The 22,359-nt window shown below is 56.2% G+C and overlaps 3 protein-coding genes across 9 annotated transcripts in view; all 3 read right to left on the bottom strand.

Moving 5' to 3' along the window:
- Positions 1-1,697: 1,697 nt before the first annotated feature.
- Positions 1,698-3,785, bottom strand: LOC131586850 (uroplakin-3b-like protein 1). The gene is made up of 6 exons (XM_058854118.1): positions 3,659-3,785; positions 2,995-3,141; positions 2,675-2,906; positions 2,509-2,585; positions 2,084-2,213; positions 1,698-1,980 (listed from the first exon to the last, which is right to left on the bottom strand). The coding sequence occupies exons 1-6, from the start codon at positions 3,702-3,704 to the stop codon at positions 1,875-1,877; spliced, it is 738 nt and encodes a 245-aa protein (XP_058710101.1). The 5' UTR covers positions 3,705-3,785; the 3' UTR covers positions 1,698-1,874.
- Positions 3,786-4,143: 358 nt separating this feature from the next.
- Positions 4,144-5,773, bottom strand: LOC131587174 (uroplakin-3b-like). Its single transcript, XM_058854747.1, has 2 exons — positions 5,716-5,773; positions 4,144-5,516 (listed from the first exon to the last, which is right to left on the bottom strand). Exons 1-2 carry the CDS (start codon positions 5,771-5,773, stop codon positions 5,212-5,214), a joined length of 363 nt encoding a protein of 120 aa, XP_058710730.1. The 3' UTR covers positions 4,144-5,211.
- Positions 5,774-8,517: 2,744 nt separating this feature from the next.
- Positions 8,518-22,359, bottom strand: part of DTX2 (deltex E3 ubiquitin ligase 2) — a 34,617-nt gene continuing 20,775 nt past the window's right edge. For 6 of the 7 annotated variants that reach the window (XM_058854106.1, XM_058854107.1, XM_058854111.1 and 3 more), the window contains 6 exons: positions 18,191-18,322; positions 10,975-11,045; positions 10,233-10,391; positions 9,986-10,147; positions 9,290-9,379; positions 8,518-9,170 (listed from right to left, as the gene is read on the bottom strand). In XM_058854106.1, coding sequence (XP_058710089.1) covers positions 8,946-9,170; positions 9,290-9,379; positions 9,986-10,147; positions 10,233-10,391; positions 10,975-11,045; positions 18,191-18,322 — 839 coding nt within the window. In that variant the 3' untranslated portion in view covers positions 8,518-8,945. The remainder of the gene's footprint in view (positions 9,171-9,289; positions 9,380-9,985; positions 10,148-10,232; positions 10,392-10,974; positions 11,046-18,190; positions 18,323-22,359) is intronic. The other variant, XM_058854112.1, reaches the window with a different exon arrangement.

Genomic DNA, 22,359 nt, shown 5'->3' with positions numbered 1-22,359 from the left:
CGCCCACGGCTCCAGGGCGCTGCAGCCCCAGCCCGAACCAAACCCACACCGGATCCCTCCGCGACCCCCGAACCTGGGCGGCTGCAGCATCGGCAGCGCTGCTCTGCACCCCAATCCTCCACCGTTTCATTGATTTTTAACCGATTTTTTTGGTTGTTTCGAAAGTACCGCACCTCCCGGCTGCAGCGCACCCGAGGGCAGGTGGCATTTCTGGGTGCTTGGTGCCCTAAACACCAGCGGAGGGTCGGTGAACCCCCCCACCATGGCGAGACCCACCTGGGCTGGAGGACACGGCCGGCACCCAAAGCTGGGGCTCAGCCTGTGCCGGCCAAGACGGTCCTTGGCATTTTCCCCGCGGGGACACCGCAGGGACACGCTGGGAACACAGCGCTCTGTTCCCACAGCGCTGCCCCTCTGCCTCCCCCGCACAGGGGGACAGCAAGGGGACAAGGCGCTGTCCCCACCACCATCCCACGAGCCTCCCCGTGCGCCAGCCCCAGCCCCACAAGCGGTCGGGGCCACATGTGCCACCTCCAGCAAGGCACGCGTGGCAGGTGACAATCCCCCTCCAGCCCTCGAAACCCTTTGCGGGGGAAGCAGAGGTTTTATTTCGGGGCACGGGGGGTCGGGCGGAGAGGAGCCGCGTTTGCCGGATGGAACCATCCCTCCGCTGCTCCCACGCTGATCTCGGCAGGAGTTAATCGCTGGATTTGCTTGATTTCCCTTGGCCGGGCTCCACGGAGGCGGCTCCGGCAGCGGGGGGGATGCAGGTTGCTAAAACCCCTCCCAGGAGGCACAAGGACACCTCGTAAGGGCGCTGTGACCGGGCTGGGGCGTCAAAGCGATGCTGCCCTTGGCGTGGCGCCTGCGGGGGAAAATGGGGTTTTTAATATTTGTATTTGATGTATATAGGTACACACACACCTGCCCTGGCTCCGCCCACGGCGGGATGGGGCACCAGAGGGGTCTCATCCTACCCGGGCTGCGGGATCAGGGCACCCACAGCCCAGATATCGGCACCAGAGACCCACGCCCCTCTCTGGGATCGGGAATGATGGATCCGGTTCCTTCCAGCCGCTGGTACAGGATCAGCTTCCCCTTCCCCCCAATCCTCACCAGTGCAGGATCAGCCCCCAGATCCCCCAGACCGGGCTCAGGGACACCCCCGGTGCAGGATCAGCCCCCACATCCCCCAGACCGGGCTCAGGGACACCCCCGGTGCAGGATCAGCCCCCAGATCCCCCAGATCGGGATCAGGGACATCCCCGGTGCAGGATCAGACACCCTGGGGTGCCGGTCCCCTCTTGGGGTCCCACGGCTCTCAGAGGAACCCGAGCTGCACCCGGGGCAGATTGGATCATTTCGGGGTGTGGGAGCCCCTCCTCTGGGCTTGGTCAGGAAGAGTTTTTGTAGGATAAAAGGGGTTGGAGAAACATCTCCCCACCACCTCACGGGGCATTTCAGTGCCCAGGCTCCCCTCTCTGCCCCGAACCCAGGGGACTTTTCCCCACCCAAGTGGTCACACCGATGCCCCAGCTGGGTGTGACAACCCCTCCCACCCCAGAGCATCCCCGGGCGCACCCTGCCCGGGCCAGGAGCTGTCTCCCAGCCAGCGATGGGGCTCAGAGTGGGGGTTCAGGGGACCACGGGGCTTTGCAGGAGGCTGCGGGCGGCATCGAGGAGTCACGAACGGGAGGCACAGGCCGGGCACAAAGCATGCGGAAAAGCCTTTAATGTCCTGTTCCATCGCCCCCGTGCCGGGTGGCGGCTCAGCCGTGTCCCCACGGCGGTGGAACGGTGCCACCCGCAGGGACGGAACGGTGCTGGTCACATCTCCCCCCGCACGGGGGGAGCCTGGGAGGGGCGGCGGGGGCTCAGAGCCGGGCGGCCGGCTGGTCATACACGTGGTGGGTGTTGTACCGCCGCACCGTCACCGACTCCGGCTTGCTGAAGGTGCTGCTGTCGCCGCACGAGTCCGAGCTGGGGAGGGAAGGAGGGCTCAGGGGTGAGGGTGGGCACCGAGGGATGACGGCGTCACCCTCTGGTCCCAGCACGCTGGGTGGGACTCGGCGGTGGCACTCACCTCCAGAAGACGAGCATGGCCACCAGCGCGGCCAGGAGGATGGCGAAGAGGATGGAGAGGATGGTGGTGATGGCGATCATGCCGGCGCTGTGCCCGCTGCCCGTCGTGGAGACGCTGCTGGGTGACTTGGCTGGGGAGAGAGCAGGAGGAGAGGGAGCAGGATGCAGGGATACACACCCCGGAGAGGCTCAGGGGCTCCGGGTGGGTGGCGGTGGGCTCGTGTGTGCCAGCAAAATGTGCCACCACACGCTGTACATGAGTGAGACCCGCGGCAGATCCCTACCTCAGTTTTCCCAGCTGCTCACAGGAGCCCTCACCCCAAACCCCTGTTGCTCAGCATTTAGACCCCTGGGACCACCCCATATCCCCCCTCGACGGCTGCGGGCCGGGTGCGGGGGCAGGACGAGCACCCCCGGCAGCGGTACCTGTCCTCAGCATAATTGGCGCCGACCAGGCTGTCTCAGCCACGGGCACAGAGCCCTCCAGGGCGAGGAACTTCACCCTGAGATGGGAAAGGAGGTTGGCCAGGGTGCCGTGAGCCGGGGGGCTGCGGCAGCCCTCGAGAGGGGCGGTCCCCACGGGCAGCCTCACCGGTACGGCCCGGGGCCGGGCAGGGGACCATTGCACGTGGGTCTCGAAACATCCTGGGCGCAGCTCGTCTCGCTGCCCACGCGCAGCACCGTGATCTCCCCGTCGGGTTTGGGGCACGGGTAATGGCCCAGGGTGGCATTGAGGGTCATGTAGGCACGGACCGGGTCAGGGAAGCTCTGGAATGCGGTCTCGGAAGTCCCCGGCACCGCGCTGGTGTTGAAGGTGGATACGGCTGCAGGGATGGGGATGGGGGTGAGGAGGGACTTGGTGGAGGTACAGGGACCCCTGCAAGCCCCCTGCCCTGGGCTGCTCCCACCTACCCTGGTTCAAGGCCACCACCAGCCAGATGTCGGCGTTGCCATAGTCCTGGAATACGCAGCGGGGCTGGTCCAGCACGAAGGTGGAGGCGGTGATCTGCCCCTCCAGCCGGGGGTCCTGGGTCAGGACTGGCCTGTACTGCAGCTGGGCTGCGGTGAGAAGCCGAGGGGGTGCGGTGGAGGGTGTGGATCCCCCGCTGCAGCCCCGGAACGGAGGCTCTGACCGGCGGCCGCGGTGCCGGGGCTCGTGGTGGGGACAGCGACAGGAGGCGGCTGAAGCCTGGGATCTCCCATCCCCCGGTCTGGGCTCAGACACGCGTTTCATTAAAAGGGGAAGCAAAGACGCTCCATGGTCCCAGGCGGGGGGGAGCACCCGGGTGGGTGACACGAGGGACACTGAGGGTGGCGCCCAGAACAGCGGAGGGCATCAGCTGCCCTTCACCTCCGGGTTCAGGGGGGTCCTGGTGGACTCCAGTGAGGACCTCCAGAGAAACCCACACTGTGCCAGTCAACCAACATCAACGACGCCAGAGCGACACCCAGAACAGGATCCAGAATAGGGGAGGGACATCAGCCGCCCCACACCTCCAGGCTCAGCGGGATCCTGGCGGGCAGGATCCCCGCAGTGCTAAGGGGAATGGCGAGACCATCCCATGGCTGAACTCACCTATGCCGTGGGCGGCGGGCAGGAGCAGGAGGAGCAGCGGGAGCATGGTGCGGGCGCCTGGGTGCCGAGGGAGGCAATGCGGGCGCTGAGGCTCCGCGTCCCCGTGGGACCCGCCTGTGGTCACCAACCGCCCACATTCCTGCAGCGGCCGCAGCCCCGTGGCAAACAGGTTGGGCTCGTTTCCCCGGGAGCATTTTGTTTTGTTTTGTTTGAGCGCCCGCCGGCGAAGCGTGCTGAGAACCGCTGCGTTTGCGGCATGGATGGGTGCCACCCTCACCCGGGCGGTGGGAACGGGATATCCCGTGGTGATGCCCCCCACAGACCCCACCAGTGGCAGCAAATGCCCCCCACACCGGCATCAAGTGGCACCAAACCAGGGCTTCAAGTGGTTTTTGAGGTCCCCAACTTCACAGTCCCACCCTGCATGGCCGAACACCAGGCGGAGACAGTCGCAGACGTAAAATGAGATTTTACTTGACAGGACAGTTCATGTCTAGTGGAGGGTGTCCCTGCCCGGGTTGAAACGAGTCTGTACAGCCCCTTCCAACCCGAACTGTTCCGTGACTCTCTGGCACGGCTGGGGGGCAGAGCGGCACAGCCCGGGGGGGCTACACCCGCAGCCGGGGGGCAGCGGCTGGGGCAGGGCCGGGGGGATGTGGTGGGTCCGGTAGGATCTGCGGATGAAGGCGTCGGTCCCCAAATCCTGGCGGCACAGGGAGCCCCACACCTTGGCACTGCAGGGAGACAGAAGCAGAGGCGTCAAGTGGGGTCTGCGGTGCTCTGCACCAGCCGCCCCCAAGAGACCCTTTGTCCTGCAAACTACGGGAAACCCCCGATTTAAGAATAAAAAGCCTTTTTCAATGTTAAAAAAGATCTCCATTTCTTTGCTGATGGGGTTGCCGAGTGTCCCCCCACCAGCCTCCCGTACCCCAGGGCTCCCAGCACGGCGGTGGTCAGCACGGCCCCCAGGCTGGCCAGGATGGAGGCGATGACCACCACGGCACTGCCACGGCGAGTGGGCGCAGGGTCGATGGCGCCGGGGCTGGAGGCTGGAAGGAGGCGGGATGAGGGATTGGGGGAGCACGGAGGGATCAGGGGCGGTGCGATGGATGGGGGAATCACTTCTCCCCGCAGGTTTTGGGGTGATGGCACATGTCATGTGCCAGCACCCCAACCAGGCAGGTTCAGGGGACCCGCGGGGGGGTGGCAGTGCCACAGGTACCTCTGCGCAGGAGGATGGGCTCGGACCACCGCGTCTCCGCTTTGGGGCCGCGGCAGCCCATCAGCAGGAACTTCACCCTGCCACGGGAACGGGGGTGACACCGGGGGGACGAGCAAGGCCGGCTGGGCTTTGGGGCTCCTGGCCTTACCTGTAGGGTCCCGGAGAGGGCAGGGGCCCATTGCAGGGGTCCTGTCTACCCTGGTCCCTGCACGCCGTGTCAGCCCCGACCCGCAGGACGGGCGGGCTCGGTGCCGAGCAGGAATAAGCGGCCGCTGCCGTCTCCAGGGTCATGTAGGAGCGGGCAGTGGGCAGCTGCTTGTACCGGGGCACGTCAGCCCGGGACAGGGGGTTTCTGAAGGCGGCTGATGCTGCACGGCACAGGTGGCGGGTGAGGGTCCCCAGTGTCCCCTGCCACAGGGGGGACGGGCAGGAGCAGCGAGCGCTCACCGTTGGCAAAGGCCACCGCCAGCCAAACGGCGTCCGAGGCATCGGCGTGGCCGTCGAAGACGCAGCGGGGCCTCTCCAGAGCGAAGGTGGTGGCAGTGACCTTGCCCAGCAGTGCCGTGGGAGGCAGGTGGGGCACGTAGGGCAGCCGGGCTGGGGGATTGAGCCACGGGACCCGCCGGTTCTGCACGGCTCAGCAAGCGCCTGACCCCAGCCCGCACCCACACCAGTGCTGGCACAGGGGGGTGGCACAAGGTGCCAGCATGAGGGGGACAGCACTCCTGTGGGGACCCCCCGGCCGTGCCCAGCCCCATTAACCCCTCCCTGGCACAAATTCCTCGCAACCCCTCCAGATCCCGGTCCCACTCTGCCCTGTCCCCAAGGGAGTCACCCAGGTCCGCGGCTGCGCCCATCCCAGCCAGCGCCAGCAGCACCCACGGCAGCTCCATGGCGTCGTCCCGGTGGTGCTGGATGTGCAGCCCTGCTCAGCTCACCCCGTCCCACTGCCGAGGGGACGAACTGTCCCCAGTGCCCCCGCAGCCGGGACCGCCTGTCCTGGAGCCGGACCCTCCCAGCCCCGCATTCCTGCACCGGCTCTGCCGGCCCGGCCAGACCCCGCGGGCAGAGGGGACACTGAGCATCCCGAGTCACCCGCTGGTCCCAAACCCGCTGGGCACCGCCCTGCAGGACCCCCGAGGCACCTGCGAGGAGTCAAGGCACAAGACAGTCATGTGAAAGGGGAAACTGAGGCAGAAGAGGCACCGGGGCCGTGTTCCAGGATGGGTTGGCAGGGCTCAGTCTTTGTTGGCGCTATGGGGACAGCCGGGCAAATCGTCCTGGACCCCACTCGCCCCACCAAGACCCAACTCCCTGCGGATTCCTTGTGCCCACCAGGCCCCCGGAGCCAGGGGTGAGCCCGTGCCCGACTGGTTCGGGTGCAGCCAGCCCTGCCCCGCGGGCAGGGAAGCGCTGCGGAGCATCACACCCGAATTAACCCAAATCCCGGCATTCAGGTGAACGCTCCCACCCAGCACCAGGAGCACGGAAGCATTTTCAGCTCTGGGGCCACCCCACGCTGACATTTCCCCATCTCTCGTACCCCTTCCAAGCCCTGGGGATGGGGGCAGGGATGTCGCCCTGGAGCGGGAGCCCCTCACCGCCGCTCCCCCCGCGCAGGGCTGGGAGCGCTCCTTCTCCCGTGTTTGCCAAGGGGAGCGGCTGCTGCCCACTCCTGCGTGGGAGGAGATTTCCCCCCCCCTTCCCAAGGGGCCGGACCGCGCCTTCAGATTAAATGGAAATGGGGCATTCAAAGATTACACCGTCCAGCTGCAGAGGGGAAAAACTGGCGCAGCTGCAGCCTCCGTCCCTCCTCCTCCTTATCCCCCACACCTATCCAGCAACACTCGGCTCAGGGACCTCCCCAGTTCCCCCAGACCCCTTCCCGGTGCTCCCCGCCCGGCGAGGTGCCAGCAGCAAGGTGAGGGCAGGGTGGGTGACGCAGGGGGGTGACGCAGGGGGACAGTGAGTCACAGTTTCAGCTGCCGGTACCCAGCATAGCTGCGGGGTCAAGGCTGGGCTAATAATAACCACCCTGTGGCAGATGAGCCATCACCACAGGGGCTGGGAGAGACACCCCCCGTCCTCTCCCTAGGCCTCCAGCTGAGAGCACACAAGGCTTTTGGTCAGATGTGCCTGAGAGCATCATAAGCGTTTATTTGGGGCTCTGTCCCCTCCTGGCTCTGAGAGGCACCATGGTTGTGCTTTCATCCCACCTTTCAAAGGGTGAAAATCCCTATAGCACCGTGCCTGAGCACCTGGCTCTGCTCCTTTCCACCCCTTGTATCCCCCTGCCACAGGGACTAGGCCACCTTAGGTCCACCATGGAGAGGACAAGGATTTTAGGAGATGCCTCATGCCCAAAAACTGCAGTCAGGGATGAGCTGCTGAGCTCGGCTGGCTCACCACAGCCCAGTGCCCCTGCCCTGGACCAGCCCAGATGCAGGGAGGCTCCAGCTGATTCACACCCAGCAGCAGCTGCTGGAGATGCCTTGGGCCAGGCTCAGCAGGAAATTCTTGCTCTGTGCAGAGCTGCTTCAATTTTCGCTTCAATTCACTGCTTTGATTGCTGGGATAACATGAGCCAGGGACACAAAGCTGAAGTTTGAACTCAAGACCTCTCCCTTTTGCAACCAGGGTGGGAGAGGAGCAGACAGAGCACATTTGTGTAGAGATTAGCAACACAGACACGTCACTGCAGCTCCCGAGGAGCTGCCATTCCTGCAGCATGCCCAGAGTTCACTGGATGTTTGAAGGGGCTCCCCTCAGAGCCTGCAGACACACACCAGGGAAAGATCCACCCCTCAATGGCTCAGAAAAACCTTTAGTTTCTATATTGGCACAATGGGAAGCAAAGTACCCCTCAGCTGGTCCAGGAGGAGGTTGAGGTAGCGGTGCCACAAAGCTCAGCCCCATCCCAGATTTCTCAGGAAGGAGGTGAAATGGCAGATGGCACCAGTGCCAAAGGGATGGATTGGATGGATTTAATGTGCAGCTGGATGTGCTGGCTACAGGGAAGGGAAGAGCTCTTCAAAAGATAACAGCTCCCATGTGACAAGCAGCCTGGGGACAATGTACACAAGGCCACCAGGACAATATCCCATTTGCAAGGTGCCAGCACCTGCAGCAGGAACAGCTCACAGCCAGAGCATCGCTGCTAGCAGCTGGGCTGGCCACCACTGCTGCTGGGAGGTGACTGTCACCAGCTGGTGGCACCAGCAGCCCTGCAGCAGCAGCAGCACAAAGCACAGCAGCTCCTCCCTGCACAGGCTTCACTGAATTGCTGCCATTTCACCTGAGAGGAGACAGGGACAGGTTCTGCCTCTCATCTTTGGGATGGGAGGAGTGGGGCTGGCAGCCCACAGCCAAGAGCAGGGGGATACAATTGCCCACAGGGTGGACACTGATACGTCACCTCTGCTGGCACCATGGCCACAGACCACCAAACTCCAGTGGCCAAAGCACTGACAGACTGGAACCATGACCCTTGGGACCACTGAGATGTGTGTTCCTGCAGCAGAGCTGAGCTCCCCCTCCTCCCTCCTGGCTGGCTGGATTGTTTGTGGCTCCACAGAGCAGGCTGGTTCCCCAGAGAGCCACCCCAAGCCCCAAGGCAGCAGGAAGGCAGAGCAGGGTCTTGCTGTGAGAATGAAGAGTTTATTTGAACCGAGCAGAGATACACGGCAGGAGGGAGGCAAGAAGTGCCTCAGACAGGGAGCTGATGTGTCCCAAAAGGAGGACCCTGCTTGACTTCCACGTGGTTTATTAGAAGCAAGGCACTCCTCTCCCATCCTGTCCTCAGGCATTACCAAAGGAAGGTCCTGCCTTCCCCCAGGACATCTGTCACCTCAGTCCCATCCCAGCTGCTCCTGGCTGCAGCCACCAATCCCACCCAGAGACACAAGCACAGCTTCTACAAAAATATCCTTCCCTCCCCCCCACCCCCCCATAAAAATGTGAAGAGCGGGCAGGGCTCCCACGGAACTGTTATTGCTCAGTGTGACGGGTGGTCAGACATGGCAACTTAAGGCATCAGGAATAAGTGCACTAGGTGGCCCCTGAGGCTCACTGGCCCAGGCAGTCCTCGGTGACACCCTGAGCAGCCAGCTCTGCCAGCACATTGTCCAGGTAGTTGGGGTCAGGGTAGCCATGGCCACTCAGGTTTGAGTCCATCTCAGTCTTGTGGTGGATCTCGTTCCACACCACCGTGTTGCTCTCGCCTGTGGTGTTGGAGGTGCCCACGGTGAAAATCAGGCGTCTCTTCCAGGCCACCTTCAGGAGCTCCAGGACCTAGAGGGGAAAAGGAAAAACAAAGCTAGGAGCAGCAGCTAGGAGACTGCCATGCATGCAGCTCACCAGGAGCTTGACAAGTTAAGAAGGGTGATGTTCATGAGGGTGTGATACCTCACCTTTCTGCCCTTCTCATTATCTGGCAGGTAACAATAGCGAGGAAAGCCTCTGGCTGTGTATGGCATCCCAGGGTTGGGGTGCTCCGGGCCCTGCAAGAGATGAGACAGATTTGTCATATGAATTGGACAATCCCTCAGCAGCAGGATCTGACATAGGCCCATCCCAAACCTGCTCTTCCATGGAGAGGCAGAAAGGTATTGCTGGTGAGAACAAGGTGTCTGACTTGTTCTTATGTGAGTATTACAGATCCTCCAAATGCAATCTCATGCCAGGATACTCTGCCTAAATTCTGGTGGGAGACAGCCCCAAACCACAAAACAGCTTTTTCCATGTGGTCTGGTAACACTTGAAAAAGGGCACACAGCTCAAACCTTTGAAAGTTCACTCCCACCACTGAAACTAACCTTGGGTGTGAAGCCACACTGTGGGATGTTTCCCACCTTGTGATCATGTGCAGTCTCCTCCTTGTTTCAGGAAGAATCAGACTTTACTGCAGGTGAACAGCTGGAGCTGCTCAGGAAAATCTCTCTGATGGAGGAGACCCTCACACATTGAAGAACAGCCAGAGCAGCTGCTGGCTCCAGGCACCACAGGCTGCTCAGCAAAGGGCTGCCAGAAGGTGCTGCACTGAATTCCAGGAATTTTCTGGGAGGCTCTCCCAGCCTGTGCTGTCTGGCAGCATGCTGGGCACTCACCTGGATGCCCCTGCTGATGTGATACACAATCCGGATCGTCCCACAGTCCTTGTGTCCTGGGAGGGACTGGGGGAAAGTGGAGATCTCCATCTTCCCTTTGGGCTGGGTGCCGGTTTTCTCTCCGTAGATGGTTTTACAGGAGGGACACTGCAAACTGCCATCCTGCCACGGGAGAGAAGCCACATCAGAGCTCCACAGCCCAGCCACCTACACACAGGGGCCTGGTGAGGATAGGCCAGCTCAGTACCTTGTTCCCATTGGAGTACATGGCCAGCATGCAGAGCATGTGGAAGGAGTGCTGGCAGTTCCTCAGGCGACCGACGGCCTCTGGCCTGATGGTGCTGGACTGGCACGAGTCGCTGTAGCCCGAGGGGGAGGACAGCTTCTCCATGCAGATCATGCAGTCCTAGAGGAGAAACCATCGTGTGGTGTGAGCACAGGCTGTTCCTGAGGACTGACACACCAAGGAAGCCATCAAGGAGATGCTTCAGGAACATTTGCCTGCCGCTTTAATTGAGATTTAAGGACACAGAGACAAGTTTCCTAATCTGGCTGGTTATGCTCCACTCCACTTCCTGCGTTGTCCAGGAGGTGGAGAGCTGTCATCAGTCAGAGAGAAGAGCATGCTTACATCCTGCTTCTCTGCAAAGGAGCTCCAGTGCAGGGTTTGATCTCTAGTTTTGACCTCTCAGCACTGAGACCAAAACCAAACTCCTTCCTCCAAAAGAAACGGGGAGGCACTGCCAGGATGAGCTATTCAATCCACACTGTGCCTTCATCACGGTCCTCTGATGAGGACAAGTCATGTGTTGTCACATGTGAACTTCAGGCAGTGCTGAGGACTCCCCACCTCACATCAACAATGCCACTGCAAGCAGCACCATGTACCACAGCAGACACCCAAGGAAGGACGGTCCTTGGGCACTGCTGTGGTTTCCTTGGCACCCCAGTGAACTGGGCAAGCTGGAGTTAATTCACTGTCCTCTTACCTCATCAGCAGGAGCACTCTTCAGCTCTTCTAGGTACTTCTTCACCACTGATTCTGGCTCTGTTGGTGTGGCTGCACAAGGAGAGATGAGACAGAGAAGTCAGACACTGTGTGGTATGATGGGCACGTGTGAGGTGAGCTAGAGAGAAGGGAGACAAGCAGGTCACTGGCCAGGATGCCAAGGAGAAAGGTCAGGCTTAGAGGGGGAGAAGAGAACACTCCAACAGATCCCTACAAGCCCAGCAAAGGCTTTGCTTTCAGCCATGGTTCCCACTAGGGCTGTGAGTGCCACAGCTCTGTCTGTAGCTGGTGTGCTCCAGTTCTCCCCACACACCCCAAGTGACACCAGGCACATCCCAGCCCAATTGTCTGTGCACACCAGAAGCCAACTGGGATCAAACTCAACAGTCTTGATGGGATAGAGGATCACACAGTCTGTGCTGTCAGAGGAGATAAAAAGGCATTCCCACACCACCCCAGCAAGAAAACCCAGCAACACACTGAGCTTCAGGTCTTGTTTTGAATACAGCAAATGAGCTCCACATCCTTAAAATGAAACAGTGACCTTTGTCCTGAGCTTCCACACACTCATACCTGGAAGACACAGTGCAAGTCACCAGGTGTATAAAATAAACCAGCTTTTAACATGAACCCCATTTGTAGTGTGACACAGTATCTTTGCATCTTCCCAAATATAATCCCTGGTCCCATCCACCCGGGCACAGACACCTGAGCAGCCCAGCAGCCCGGTCCCTGGAGGCATTATGGGATCAAGCAACAAACATCACACAACACCAAGAGCAAATTACCACTGAGTGCATCCACTGTCAGCTCAACTCACAGCCCAGCATCCTGGAGCTGCCTAGTAAGGCTTGGCTTAAGCCAGGAAGCAATTCCATGCCTCTGCAAGGCACCTGGCCCTGGGTGAGAGCAGAGGAGCTCCTCAGCAGCCACCAGGTCTGCCACAGAAGCTGCCAGGCTTTTCCACCAGCCTGGGAAAGGAAACATTCGCACAAGTGATGTTACAACTGCACCTGGCAGGAGGCAAAAGAGAGATCAGACACTTGGCTTGGGGGAACCTCGTCCTTTCTTCTTGAATCCACTTCTGGAAGACATCAGGAGAAAACAGTGCTGTGACAAACAGGTTGGCCAAGGTGTAGCTCTTCCTTCTCCAATCTCCCTCCTGTCCAGGTGGATGCTTCAGCATGGACAGAACTGCTGCTCCCAACTCCATGCTCCCAGGACAGAGCATCATCATGTGGATCAGCCAGAGACCAGAGCTGCAGCTGTACCTGCACAGCCCATCTTCAGCTCTCTCCATCCACTCTGGGCCTTTCAGGGAAGACAGAGGGTTCACAAGCATTGGCTCTGTGGTTCAAAGAGCTGCACATCAAGAGACAGCCAGTGCAGCTGCTATTCCAGTCCAAAGAACCATGTCTGTACAAGCAGGAAGGAGGGGGTGCTATTTTCTGGATAACCACTTTTCATGGAGAGACAAAATGAAGCAGAAGGGAGGGACTGCTCACATGCCACAAGTGGTGCTGAACAGGCAAAGGCCTGGATGGCACAGATCCTCCACCAGGTACAAGAAGTCCCTCATTCCCTAGAGCACCATGGAAGAGAGAAAGGCAGAGCACAAATGTCTTTCACAGCTAAGAAGACTGAGGAACTGAGGGCTGGACTCTGCTAAATGAAAACACAGTCATTAAGATGAGTTATTCTCAGAAGGGGATTCCTGGCCATCCTGAAACTCATGATTCCTGGCAGCAGTAGCAGGAGGAAGGGGTGGCTGAGCACACAGAGCAAGAAGAGGAGCCCAGGAGGTGAAGAGATGTTCACTCCAAGTGCCAGAGCTGGGCAGGAGGGATGCCTGACATATCAGGCAGAGCAGGGCTGTGAGGATCAATCTCTGGAGATCCCAGGCCAGATAGGTGGCAACAGGATTAAGCACTAAGCCAAAGAACAACACAGAAGCAGGTGTTTTCCTCTTCAAGGGCCAAAATCCCCTAGAAAATCATTTCCAAGAACTGTCCCAAGAGCAGGAAACAGGGAGGAGCCTGGGCAAGCCTCAGGCTTCCACTTCTGAAGCCAAGGGCTCAGCAGTGCCAGGAGCTGCTTTTCAAGGCCTCATCACCAGATCTCACAGGGAATGTAGCTCCTTGTGTTCTTTTCCAAAGAACAGAAACAGTTGCAAGAATTCTCTGCTGGGACTTTGCTTGCATGCAGAGGATCAGGAGGTAGGAAAGAGTCTGAAGAGGATGTGATCAGTCTGAGCTGACCCAGCTCACTGTGCCTGAAACCCTCCGGCCGAGTGTTGCGTGAGGTCTGTACTCCAGGCTGGCAAACACAGGGTGGCACTTTCCACGTGTGGCAGCTGGAATCAGCCTCTGGAGACCTTCATGGCCCTACAGGAGATGGAGGCTTCAGCTTCTTCTGCTTCACAGGTTTTAAGAAGAATGCTGTGAACAGGACTAGCTACTATCCCCCTAACTCCATCCTCCTCCATGATGACCACTGTGTTCTCATCCCTGTGCTGCCTGACAGACCACCAAGTCCTTCTCCACCCAACCTGCACTCTCCAGGTGGCTCTTTCTGAAGTGACCTTCTTGTCTCCTCTGGCTTTGGGCTGGAGGAAGCAAAGCCAAAAGGATGCACAGCCAAGGTGAAGACAGCGAGGGAAGGGAGCAGGGGGGGTGTGTTACACCAGCAGCAACACCTGCCCAGCACTTGGCAGAAAGCCCCAGCTCACCTGCTCCCACCTGCACAGCAGATCCGAGCAGCTTTAGAGCAGTTCAGCTCATTCAGGGTTGTAGGGGATGCTCCTTCCACAGAATCCCTTGTGACTTTTCTTCTCTGGAGCAGCTCCAAGGAACAAAGAGCTAACTCACCCAAGAACTGGCCAGGCTCACTCAAATGAACTCAATGAAAGGAGACAAAAATTCTGGTGCAGAGCTGGGTAACAGCAAGATAGGAAAGTCCTTGGGACTTTGGGCATTACACTACTTCACCAGCTGGCATTAGGATGGAGCTTGGGGAACCAAAGAGGCAGAAGGTGATGCAGCCCTCAGCTAACCTGAGGAAACCCGTGCCTCATGGATTTGCACAGTGCCATCTGCACTCTGTCCCCGTCACTCTGCTCTGACAATGCTCTAATGAATTTAGAGCACCAAAGCTGCCTGGAGAGAAAATGGGCCAGGCAGCCCTGACACTTAAGAAAAATCCATCCCCAGCTGCAAGGATTTTAAAGCCAAGTCCCAAAGAAGCCTTTTGATGCTGAGAGCTCTTTTTTAACAAGGGCAGCAAAGCCCACATGGCCTTCCTTGGGCAGACCAGCACATCTGGCTGGTCACAACCCAGCAGCACAGGGGGACCCAGGAGGCAGCTGGGACCATGGCACAAGCCACGTATACTCCAGCACATGAATCACTTCCTTACAGGGCTGTTTACTCCATAAAAGTGTTTGCCTCCAAATCTTTGTTCTAGCCATCCCCTGGGATCATCAAAGCCTGGTCAGTCCCCAGAGTTTTCTGGATTCAATAGTGGATTGAAAATGGACTGGAAGAATCGACTGGTGCTGTTTATCACCAGCTGGCCCAGTGCTGTGCTACAGATTTATCCAGGATGCCAAACAATGTTTACCATTCTTTCATTTACAAAGAGAGGAATATCAAATTGTTTTTAATGCTTCCCCTTCCTCCCTGTAGATAATAAGCTGCTGCTGCAGCAAGGGCTTTCCATGGGCAACATTTAACAGATGTGTTTTGAATCCTTCCAAGGCAACCAAATGCTTGCACCAGTAATGTCTCCTTCTGTAGGCCAGAAAGAGCCATATGGTTTCCAACAGACTTTTTTTGATACCCTCTGCAGGCCAGACACTGGTTGTTCCTAGTTACTGTCATGGACAGTCACACAGCTCCCATCACCCCTGCTCCCTGGACTTGCAAATCTATAGATTTCTCCATATTCAGCATTTCAGCAGGATAATCCAGTGACCAGGCTGCTCTGGTCAGAGCATCCCTGTTTCTGCAGCCTGTCTCTTTCAGCATATGTTTCCCCACAGGAACAACAAGATCTCCCAACCCTGAGGGGCTCCCCAGTCCCACCCATCCCATAGGCACTGGCACAGTCTGTACATCCAGCTGCAGCTGCATGGCAAGGAAGGATGAGTGTGCTCCTCTCCTTCCTCACAGCAGCACCTGCAGTGAGTGCCCACCCCAGAGAGGATGGATGTGCAGGGAAACCTCCTGACACAGCAGACCCAAGCAGTCCCTGGAGGTCCTTGGAAAGGCTGGGGAGCCCTGTGGTGGCCAGCTCTATGCACAAGCAGCACTTGGGGAGAGCAGGACAAGCCACCTGCCCCCTCCTGCCTCCCACAGAGCAGTCAGGTCCCAGCCAGCGATGCTGGGACAGCGGCTGCAGCATCCCAAGGCAGCACCGATCCATGGGGATGGCAGAGGCTGCCAGGCCCTGTGCCAGCATGGAGAGCACAGAGACTACGGCTTCCCCAAGCCCTGCAGCACCTGGCTGTGCCAGAGACATCCCTGCCAGAGCAGCAACAATGCTAATGAGTTCTGACTAATTAGTGCCTCTGTTTAACACACCCCAGCTATTCGCAGAGCCGGCCACAATTCCACCAGCACTGCCTCACCCCGTGTGGGACCAGGGTTGGCAGCAGCAGGAGGGAGGAAGAAGGGGCTCAGGAGGGGCACACTGCACCCACCACCAGCTGGCTGTGCTCAGTGAAATGCTGCATCTAGTCCTGGATGCAGAGCTCTTCATGATGGAAAATCCTAAAGGGATGGGGTAAGGAACACACATGGTGCAGAAGTTCAGAGCACAAAACGAGCCCATCTCTGTCTGTTGGCAGCGTCAGGGTCTGTGAAGGGAAGGAGAACAGTCTGGCCAAAAGTCAGGCTCAGTACCTGCACTGCAGAACAATGTTCTTAAGCCCTGAGGGGTGTTGTACAAACACAGCTTGCTCCTAGAAGGAACTGAACACATTCTGCATCCCAGGAGTGAGGCACTCCACAGGACTGGTATCCCAGCCCCCACCAGCAAGAATCCTGCTTTTAAAAATAAGAGGGGAAATTTTAACAACGTAAACCACACAAAGTTTCCCCTTCTCATGGGTCAGTGTGGGAAAGGGCTGACCTGCAAGTCTGCTCTGCAGCATATCAAGGGCAGGATGGGGAGAGCTGGGACAAATCCTGTCATGCTGGAAGGGAGAAGGAGATGCTTGATGTCCCTTTCCCATTCCACCCCTCCTGCTGTGTTGCTTCTCTGCTCCTCCGGAGCAGCCCAGCCCCAGCAGGTGGCATTGCAGAGCTGGCAGGGAGGTGACAGCGTGCCCTGGGGCTGAGCCAGCGCTGAGGAGCTGCAAGAAGTGATGCTGATGGAGTGCACAGCTACAGCCACAGGACACCCAATGTGGTGTGTGCCACTCTCACCTCCCAGCCCGTGTCCCATCCTTCCCACTCCCCTTTCCATGCCCTGCACTGCTGCTCTCCCCACCCAGCTCAGAAGTCACAAGACACATCCTCCTGTTAACATCCCACCCTTGCAGCATCCTGGCTGTTTGCACGGTGCCAGGGAGGGCTGGATGCTGAGGGCAGAGCAGCACCTGGACCAACAGACCCTACAGAGGAGAAGGCAGAGCCAGCCAGGCTGTGTCTGTGGCCAGCCTGTGACCTAAATAACAGCTGTTCCATGTCACTAAGCAGCAGCAGGTGACCAACATCAGTGCAGGCCTGGCCCTTGCTTTGGGCTCCTCCAGCAAGCAGGGCAAGCCAGTGGCTCTGTAGGAGGGCCTGGCCACACCACAGCTCCCTTCTGGCACTGTTTCCAGGGCATCCCCACCACCCAGCCCTCATTCCTGCCCTTGCATGGTGCCTGTGCCAGGAGTGAAGCACCAGGAGCCACACAACCCCACCACACTGCCAGCTGGCTCCAGGAGCAGGATCCTCATCCAGCCTCTCTGCCACCCACCTCTGCTCAGCTCTTCTTCACCTCCATTTTCCTCTGCTCTTCCTGTTCTTTGCTGCTTCTCCTGCCGCCCCTGCTTTCTCCTCCCCCTCCATCACACATCCTACTCCACATTTGCTCTCTCACTCCTTCTCACAGCTCTCTCCATAATGCATTTCCATAAAATACCTCCCTCCTCATTTAATTTCTATTTTCCTTCCTGCCTTCTTCAGACAGCTTTGGACCTCATGGACTCCTAAGAGAGAAAAAGGTACAAAAAAACTCCCTAGACAGGCAGGTGCCTCTTCCTCCCCACCTCTAGGCTCTTCCCTTTCTTAAATGTAGAGATCTCTGTGTTGAGAGTCTCCACTCTCCCCACTTGGCTTATCCAAAGGGGGACATGCTGTAGGTTTGGTGGTGGTTGACACCCCTGTGCCAGGGTTGGCAAACAACCTCTACAGCTACCCCGTGCTGGATTCACACCTACCCCTGCAGAGTCCCAGGGCTGCTACACATGGATGGGATCCAGGCTCTCAGCTGGGAGCCACAGGCTCTGTGAAGGTGAGGGGTGCCAGTGAGCTATGAAGAGGAGAAATAAAAGCCCTACCCTGGAGGGGGCTCTGCTCAGCAAGAGAGCTGAGGTAATCCATCCCTTCCTGCAAGTGCACGTCCACCTGACAGTGGTGGACTCTCCACTCCACTCCTTCCACCCCAGACTGAGGTGGAGAGAACAAATCCTCTGCAATTTGACCTAGAAAGCCCTACATGACTCAGGAGCCTGCTTGTCTGGGAGATCCTTGTCATCCCATGACTCAATCACGACAAGCATGGCTCACAAGCAAATCTCTGCAGAGCACATACGGATTTGATGTTCTTCTTAATGGTCTCACAGCTCTCAGACTCATCCCACCAACAACTCAGAAGGTCCTGGAATGTGGACACTCCCCAAGAGGGTGTAGCAGGATCACAGGGGAGGCTGGAGACTGACATGCAGAGAACAGATCTGTTCCGGCTTTAATTTTGTGTGGAAACAAGCTGATCTACCACAGGACCACACCTACTTTACCATTTTAGAGCCTGTCAGAGATGCTGCAGGTCAGGGGAGACATGTCCTGCTTCTCCCCTCGCTGGGATGAACATCGACATCAAACCAGAAGAGCCACGAGGGTGGGGGGGAGAGACAAGAGGGAAAGAGGAGGGCAGAGAGATAAAGAGAAGGAGATGGAAGCAAATATCAGAGTTTGAGCAGGAACTACCTTTCTTGGACACTTTCCTCCCCTCCTTAACTGAGCTGTGTTTTTTAGTGGCCTTATGGGTGCTGGCAGCTTGCGGCACACGGGTGAGGTGCACGGGCAGTCCGGCGGCTGACATCAGAATAGCTGTCATGCCTACAGTGGGTACGAGGTCAACATGCAGGAAGGAAACAATGGGGAAACACATTCATTAAAAAAAAAACCTTCAACCTTTCAAAGAAAATAAAAATCAAAGAAAGTAAAATAAAACCCAAGCCCTTCGTTCTTAGGGCATAAAATGCCCAGGAAGCAACAGGGTTGGAGTCAGCACAAGGAGAGGATCTGGAAGTTGTCAGAGGGAGGAGCCCAGGCAGCAAATTAAAGGAGGGAAATGTGGGCACATGTCATGTCTGTGACCCTCTGTGCTGGTGTGGAAAGAGGATCTCCCTCTTTGGGCTTCAGGGCTCCTCAGGCACTGAGTCTGCTGCGGTTCTCCTGCTGACCAGAGCTTTGGCTGCAGTCCTGAAGGATGAAAGGCATCAGCCATAACCCCTAAAGGTCCTGCTCAGCTGCTTCCCCCTAAAACCACTCTTTTCAACAGTGTGACACTGAACCAATCCCCAGAGTGCAGCTGAGCTGCCTTCAAACACCAGGGCAGAGCTGCCCCACACTGCCCCCCACTCACCCCACGCCCTCTCCTCCCTGGTGCTCTGCTTTTCCCTCACTCCCGGCAGCAATGCAATCCTCATCCTCCCCAATCCCAGCCAGCTGGATCTATGGGATGCAGTTTGATAAAACTAATGAATCATTAAAAAGGACAGCCATTCCCTGAAGGTAAAATTGGCACAAAGAAGCTACAGGACTGATCATGCTGATCCAAGATGATGTTTGCCTGTGAAATCCAGGCTGGGTACAAATGATAACATTTCCAAGGTATCATACTGCTCTCACACTTATATCCAAGAGAACACCTGCTTTTACTTTCCCAAGAGCAACTTCCCACCTGCAACAGTCAGCTCCAGAAATAAGAAAAAATGCTTACAGCTGCAAACCAACAGCAGCAAAGCTAAAAGCCAGCATTTCCCCAGAAATCCCCTCTGAGGGCAGACCATGCAAACCACGTCCTAATGCTACAGACATTCCTGCTCAGTTATGCATGGCCAAAGCCGAGATTTCCAAGCCTCTATTCAGTCATATGGAGAAAGGAAGATCCTAGAGCACATTTGTTCAGGACAAAAATGAGGCACCTTGCCCACACATGACTGAAAAAACGAGTTATGATGGGAAGCATCAGCTTTGTGTACAAGTGGTAAAACTATTTTCTGCCTCAAATATGCAACCAGTCAACAGCATGTGTCCTGTGACTACAAATCCCCTGTGCAATGCCTGTGTCAGTGCCCCACAAGCAGAACTACTCCTACACAGTGCTGACCACAGTTTGTACCTCCTCTTCCTAAGGTCTGAGCACAAAGATTCCAGAAGCTGTTCAGCTCCTTTCTTGGCAGCCAAAGTTGAATGTTTTTACTAAAACTTTCCCATTTAAGGGCCAAAAGACAGACAAGAAGTGGTTTCACCAGAGAGGGAGTGGGACAGAGGAAGGAGTTTCCCCAGGGTTACCCAAGAACTTTTGGAAGAGCTGGGCTAACCACAAGAACAGGCTTCCCAATGGATGGTGAAATGCACTTCCAAATGGAAATAGGTAACCAGGCAGCAAAGGATCACCCTTAAAGGGGATCTAGATCTGAGATCTACAGCTCTCCCAGTTCCCAGGAGTGCAGAGCCAGAGGAGAACCTCCAAAGCAGACAAAGACTGGGTTAGTACCCCTTGCCCTACTGGAAGCAACAGGCACAACCAAGGAGAGCTCACCAGATCTAGAAATTTCACCACCAAAATAACTCCATTTAAGTCCTAAATAAAGGCCACAAGCCTATTGCAAGTTCTCAACTCATCAAAGCCAGAAGTCCACTACTCCCAGGGAGCTTTCCAAGAAAAGCAGCAGCAACACTGACTAGAGAGGCTGGAGGAACAACATTCCTGAGAGACAGGGAAGATCTCCCACCACAGCTGGGGAAATCATCTCAGTCTGACCCCACCGAGGCTGCACAATACTATTCCTAGAACTGGTGCAGAAAAGGAACAGGAAAGTTGTCTCTAGAAAAGCTGTTTCTAAGCAGTGCAATAGCAATGATGGCACAGACTGACATTTGAAAAGTGAGTCCAAAGACTAACAGGGATTATCACCACCCACGCACAGCTGTCTGATAGGCAAATGCAAAATTAATGTGTTCTTCTGAAGAGATCAATACTGTCTTGCTAACATTAGCAGACAGAGCCCAGAAAAAAAATAGAAAGCAGAAGCACAGGCTGAACAACTGGCTTCAGACTCTCAATGGCAGAGGGCAACAAAATTCAGACCAAACAGGAGCCACAGACCCTCAGGTGAGGTCAGCTATTCTATAACACAGATCCCGTGTACCTGGAATAACATGTCCAAAACTGCCTGCCAGCATCATGAATCACCACAAAACAACAAAACAATCAGAACCCCACCATTTGTTTCATGGACTTTGGGTTTTTTTGAGCTGCATACCCATCTACAACTCCACACAGACATACAAGAACAGGGCAAATGTGGGACCAGAAGAATTACCCCAGCTCAATGTTCTCCTATCTTAAATTTGTCAAGAAAATGTGTAAGTGGGAAATTACCTTTTCTTAGCCAATTTTAACCTTCTGCTGCCTTAGGAGCTACATGCAATGAATCATCTTCTGCAGATTCAAGTCAAGAGAGCATTCAGAAAGGTTCTAGTGTTACACTGCTCTGCTGCCTCATGTCAATCCCCAGTAGCAATGCTGCCATTAAAGTTCAAATACAATACTGGAAATCTCAGCATTAATAATCCTCCCACAAGTTTGGTGACTGGAGTCCCCAGGAAGGGACATCCCTGACCCAGGCCTTAGGTGGGAGTGTGTTTTCCTACAAGGTGCCAAAACAATACAGACACACATCACATCTGCAGATTGAGTCTCCAATTCTCACAGTTGATGCAGACACAATTTCAAGTCAGAACCTGCTCCAAGTATCTGTGGAGTTTTGCCAGGAGCAAGTGTAGCTGGACCTGGATAAATTCTCATCTGAATACAAGTTGCAACATGACAAGTTTGCCCAGACCAAGACTGCTTTGGACATGTCCTGCTGCACACTAGCTAGTCCAGGAGCTTGAAAAATATTAATTTATATGTTCACACTTTCCATTGGGCTCAAGGACTGCAGGAGGGAGGAGACAGAAAGCCTTGCAAACAATCCTTTGGGATCTGATCTGATTCTGTGTGTGCAATAACTACACGCAGAACTGCTTTTTTTCTCTTGCTCAAAGCCTCTTACTTGGCCAGAGATACATTAGTGGTTCCTTGGGGTAAAATTATTTTCACTGGAGCTATGACAACATCCACCAACTTTTTTCAGCCTGCTGTGTAAATAAGGGACTTTTTGTAATATCCTGTGCAGAAGCTGGGCACAGGAAAAACACCCTGACATTATGTAATGAGTGTTGGCCACAAAGTCACTCACACCCAGCCCGACACACCCCTCTGGTCACTGACCTGGACTTGCACAGGCCTCAGACTGGTACAGGGCAGAGCTTACCTTCAGATAATGTCAGATCTCAGAAAAGCATTGCTAATTTGTATAATCATATCCACCAGCAAAATCAGTATGGTTAGTACACCCCCAAATACCTCAGCTCCAGGAATCATGCAAACAAGACACAGCCAGTTTTATTTAACAAAAAGCTCCTTTTCAGACTTCATCTTAAACATAGTATTAGAAGGGCCTTTATATGAGCACCTTGCCACCCCTCAGCCCCAAGGCACACCAGCTAAATTCCATTATTCCCAGGAAATGTTAGTCCAGCTGATCCTTAAACACCAACACTGTGGTTAAACAGTTTGCTTAGACCTGTTTGGCATTTCACTGTACTGATCAAATACTTAAGGGAAAAGAAAAAGCTTAAAAGACAAGTTTCCACATGCACTTTGAAGTATTAAAATAGCAGAAAGCAAGGGAAAAATTATTTTTTTTGTTTTTGCACAAAACGTGGTTTTAAAGGCAGCTTCATGATTTCTGGGATCCCACGAGGTGCTTTCAGAGGATGTGGGGTTGACAGTGTTACAAATCCCTCGCTCAAATCCC

The sequence above is a fragment of the Poecile atricapillus genome, chromosome 21 (assembly GCF_030490865.1).
Source record: "Poecile atricapillus isolate bPoeAtr1 chromosome 21, bPoeAtr1.hap1, whole genome shotgun sequence".
Taxonomy (NCBI): domain Eukaryota; kingdom Metazoa; phylum Chordata; class Aves; order Passeriformes; family Paridae; genus Poecile; species Poecile atricapillus.
The sequence above is the reverse complement of the archived record's forward strand: the minus strand, read 5'-3'. Positions and strand labels throughout refer to the sequence as shown.

Coding starts and splice junctions, on each gene's coding strand:
- LOC131586850 (XM_058854118.1), bottom strand. CDS start 3,704: ATGCTCCCGCTGCTCCTCCTGCTCCTGCCCGCCGCCCACGGCATAG. Junction 2,214..2,508: donor GCCAATTATGCTGAGGACAG/GTACCGCTGCCG, acceptor CTCTCTCCCCAG/CCAAGTCACCCAGCAGCGTC. Junction 1,981..2,083: donor GCCATGCTCGTCTTCTGGAG/GTGAGTGCCACC, acceptor TTCCCTCCCCAG/CTCGGACTCGTGCGGCGACA.
- LOC131587174 (XM_058854747.1), bottom strand. CDS start 5,773: ATGGAGCTGCCGTGGGTGCTGCTGGCGCTGGCTGGGATGGGCGCAGCC. Junction 5,517..5,715: donor GGGCGCAGCCGCGGACCTGG/GTGACTCCCTTG, acceptor GCGCTTGCTGAG/CCGTGCAGAACCGGCGGGTC.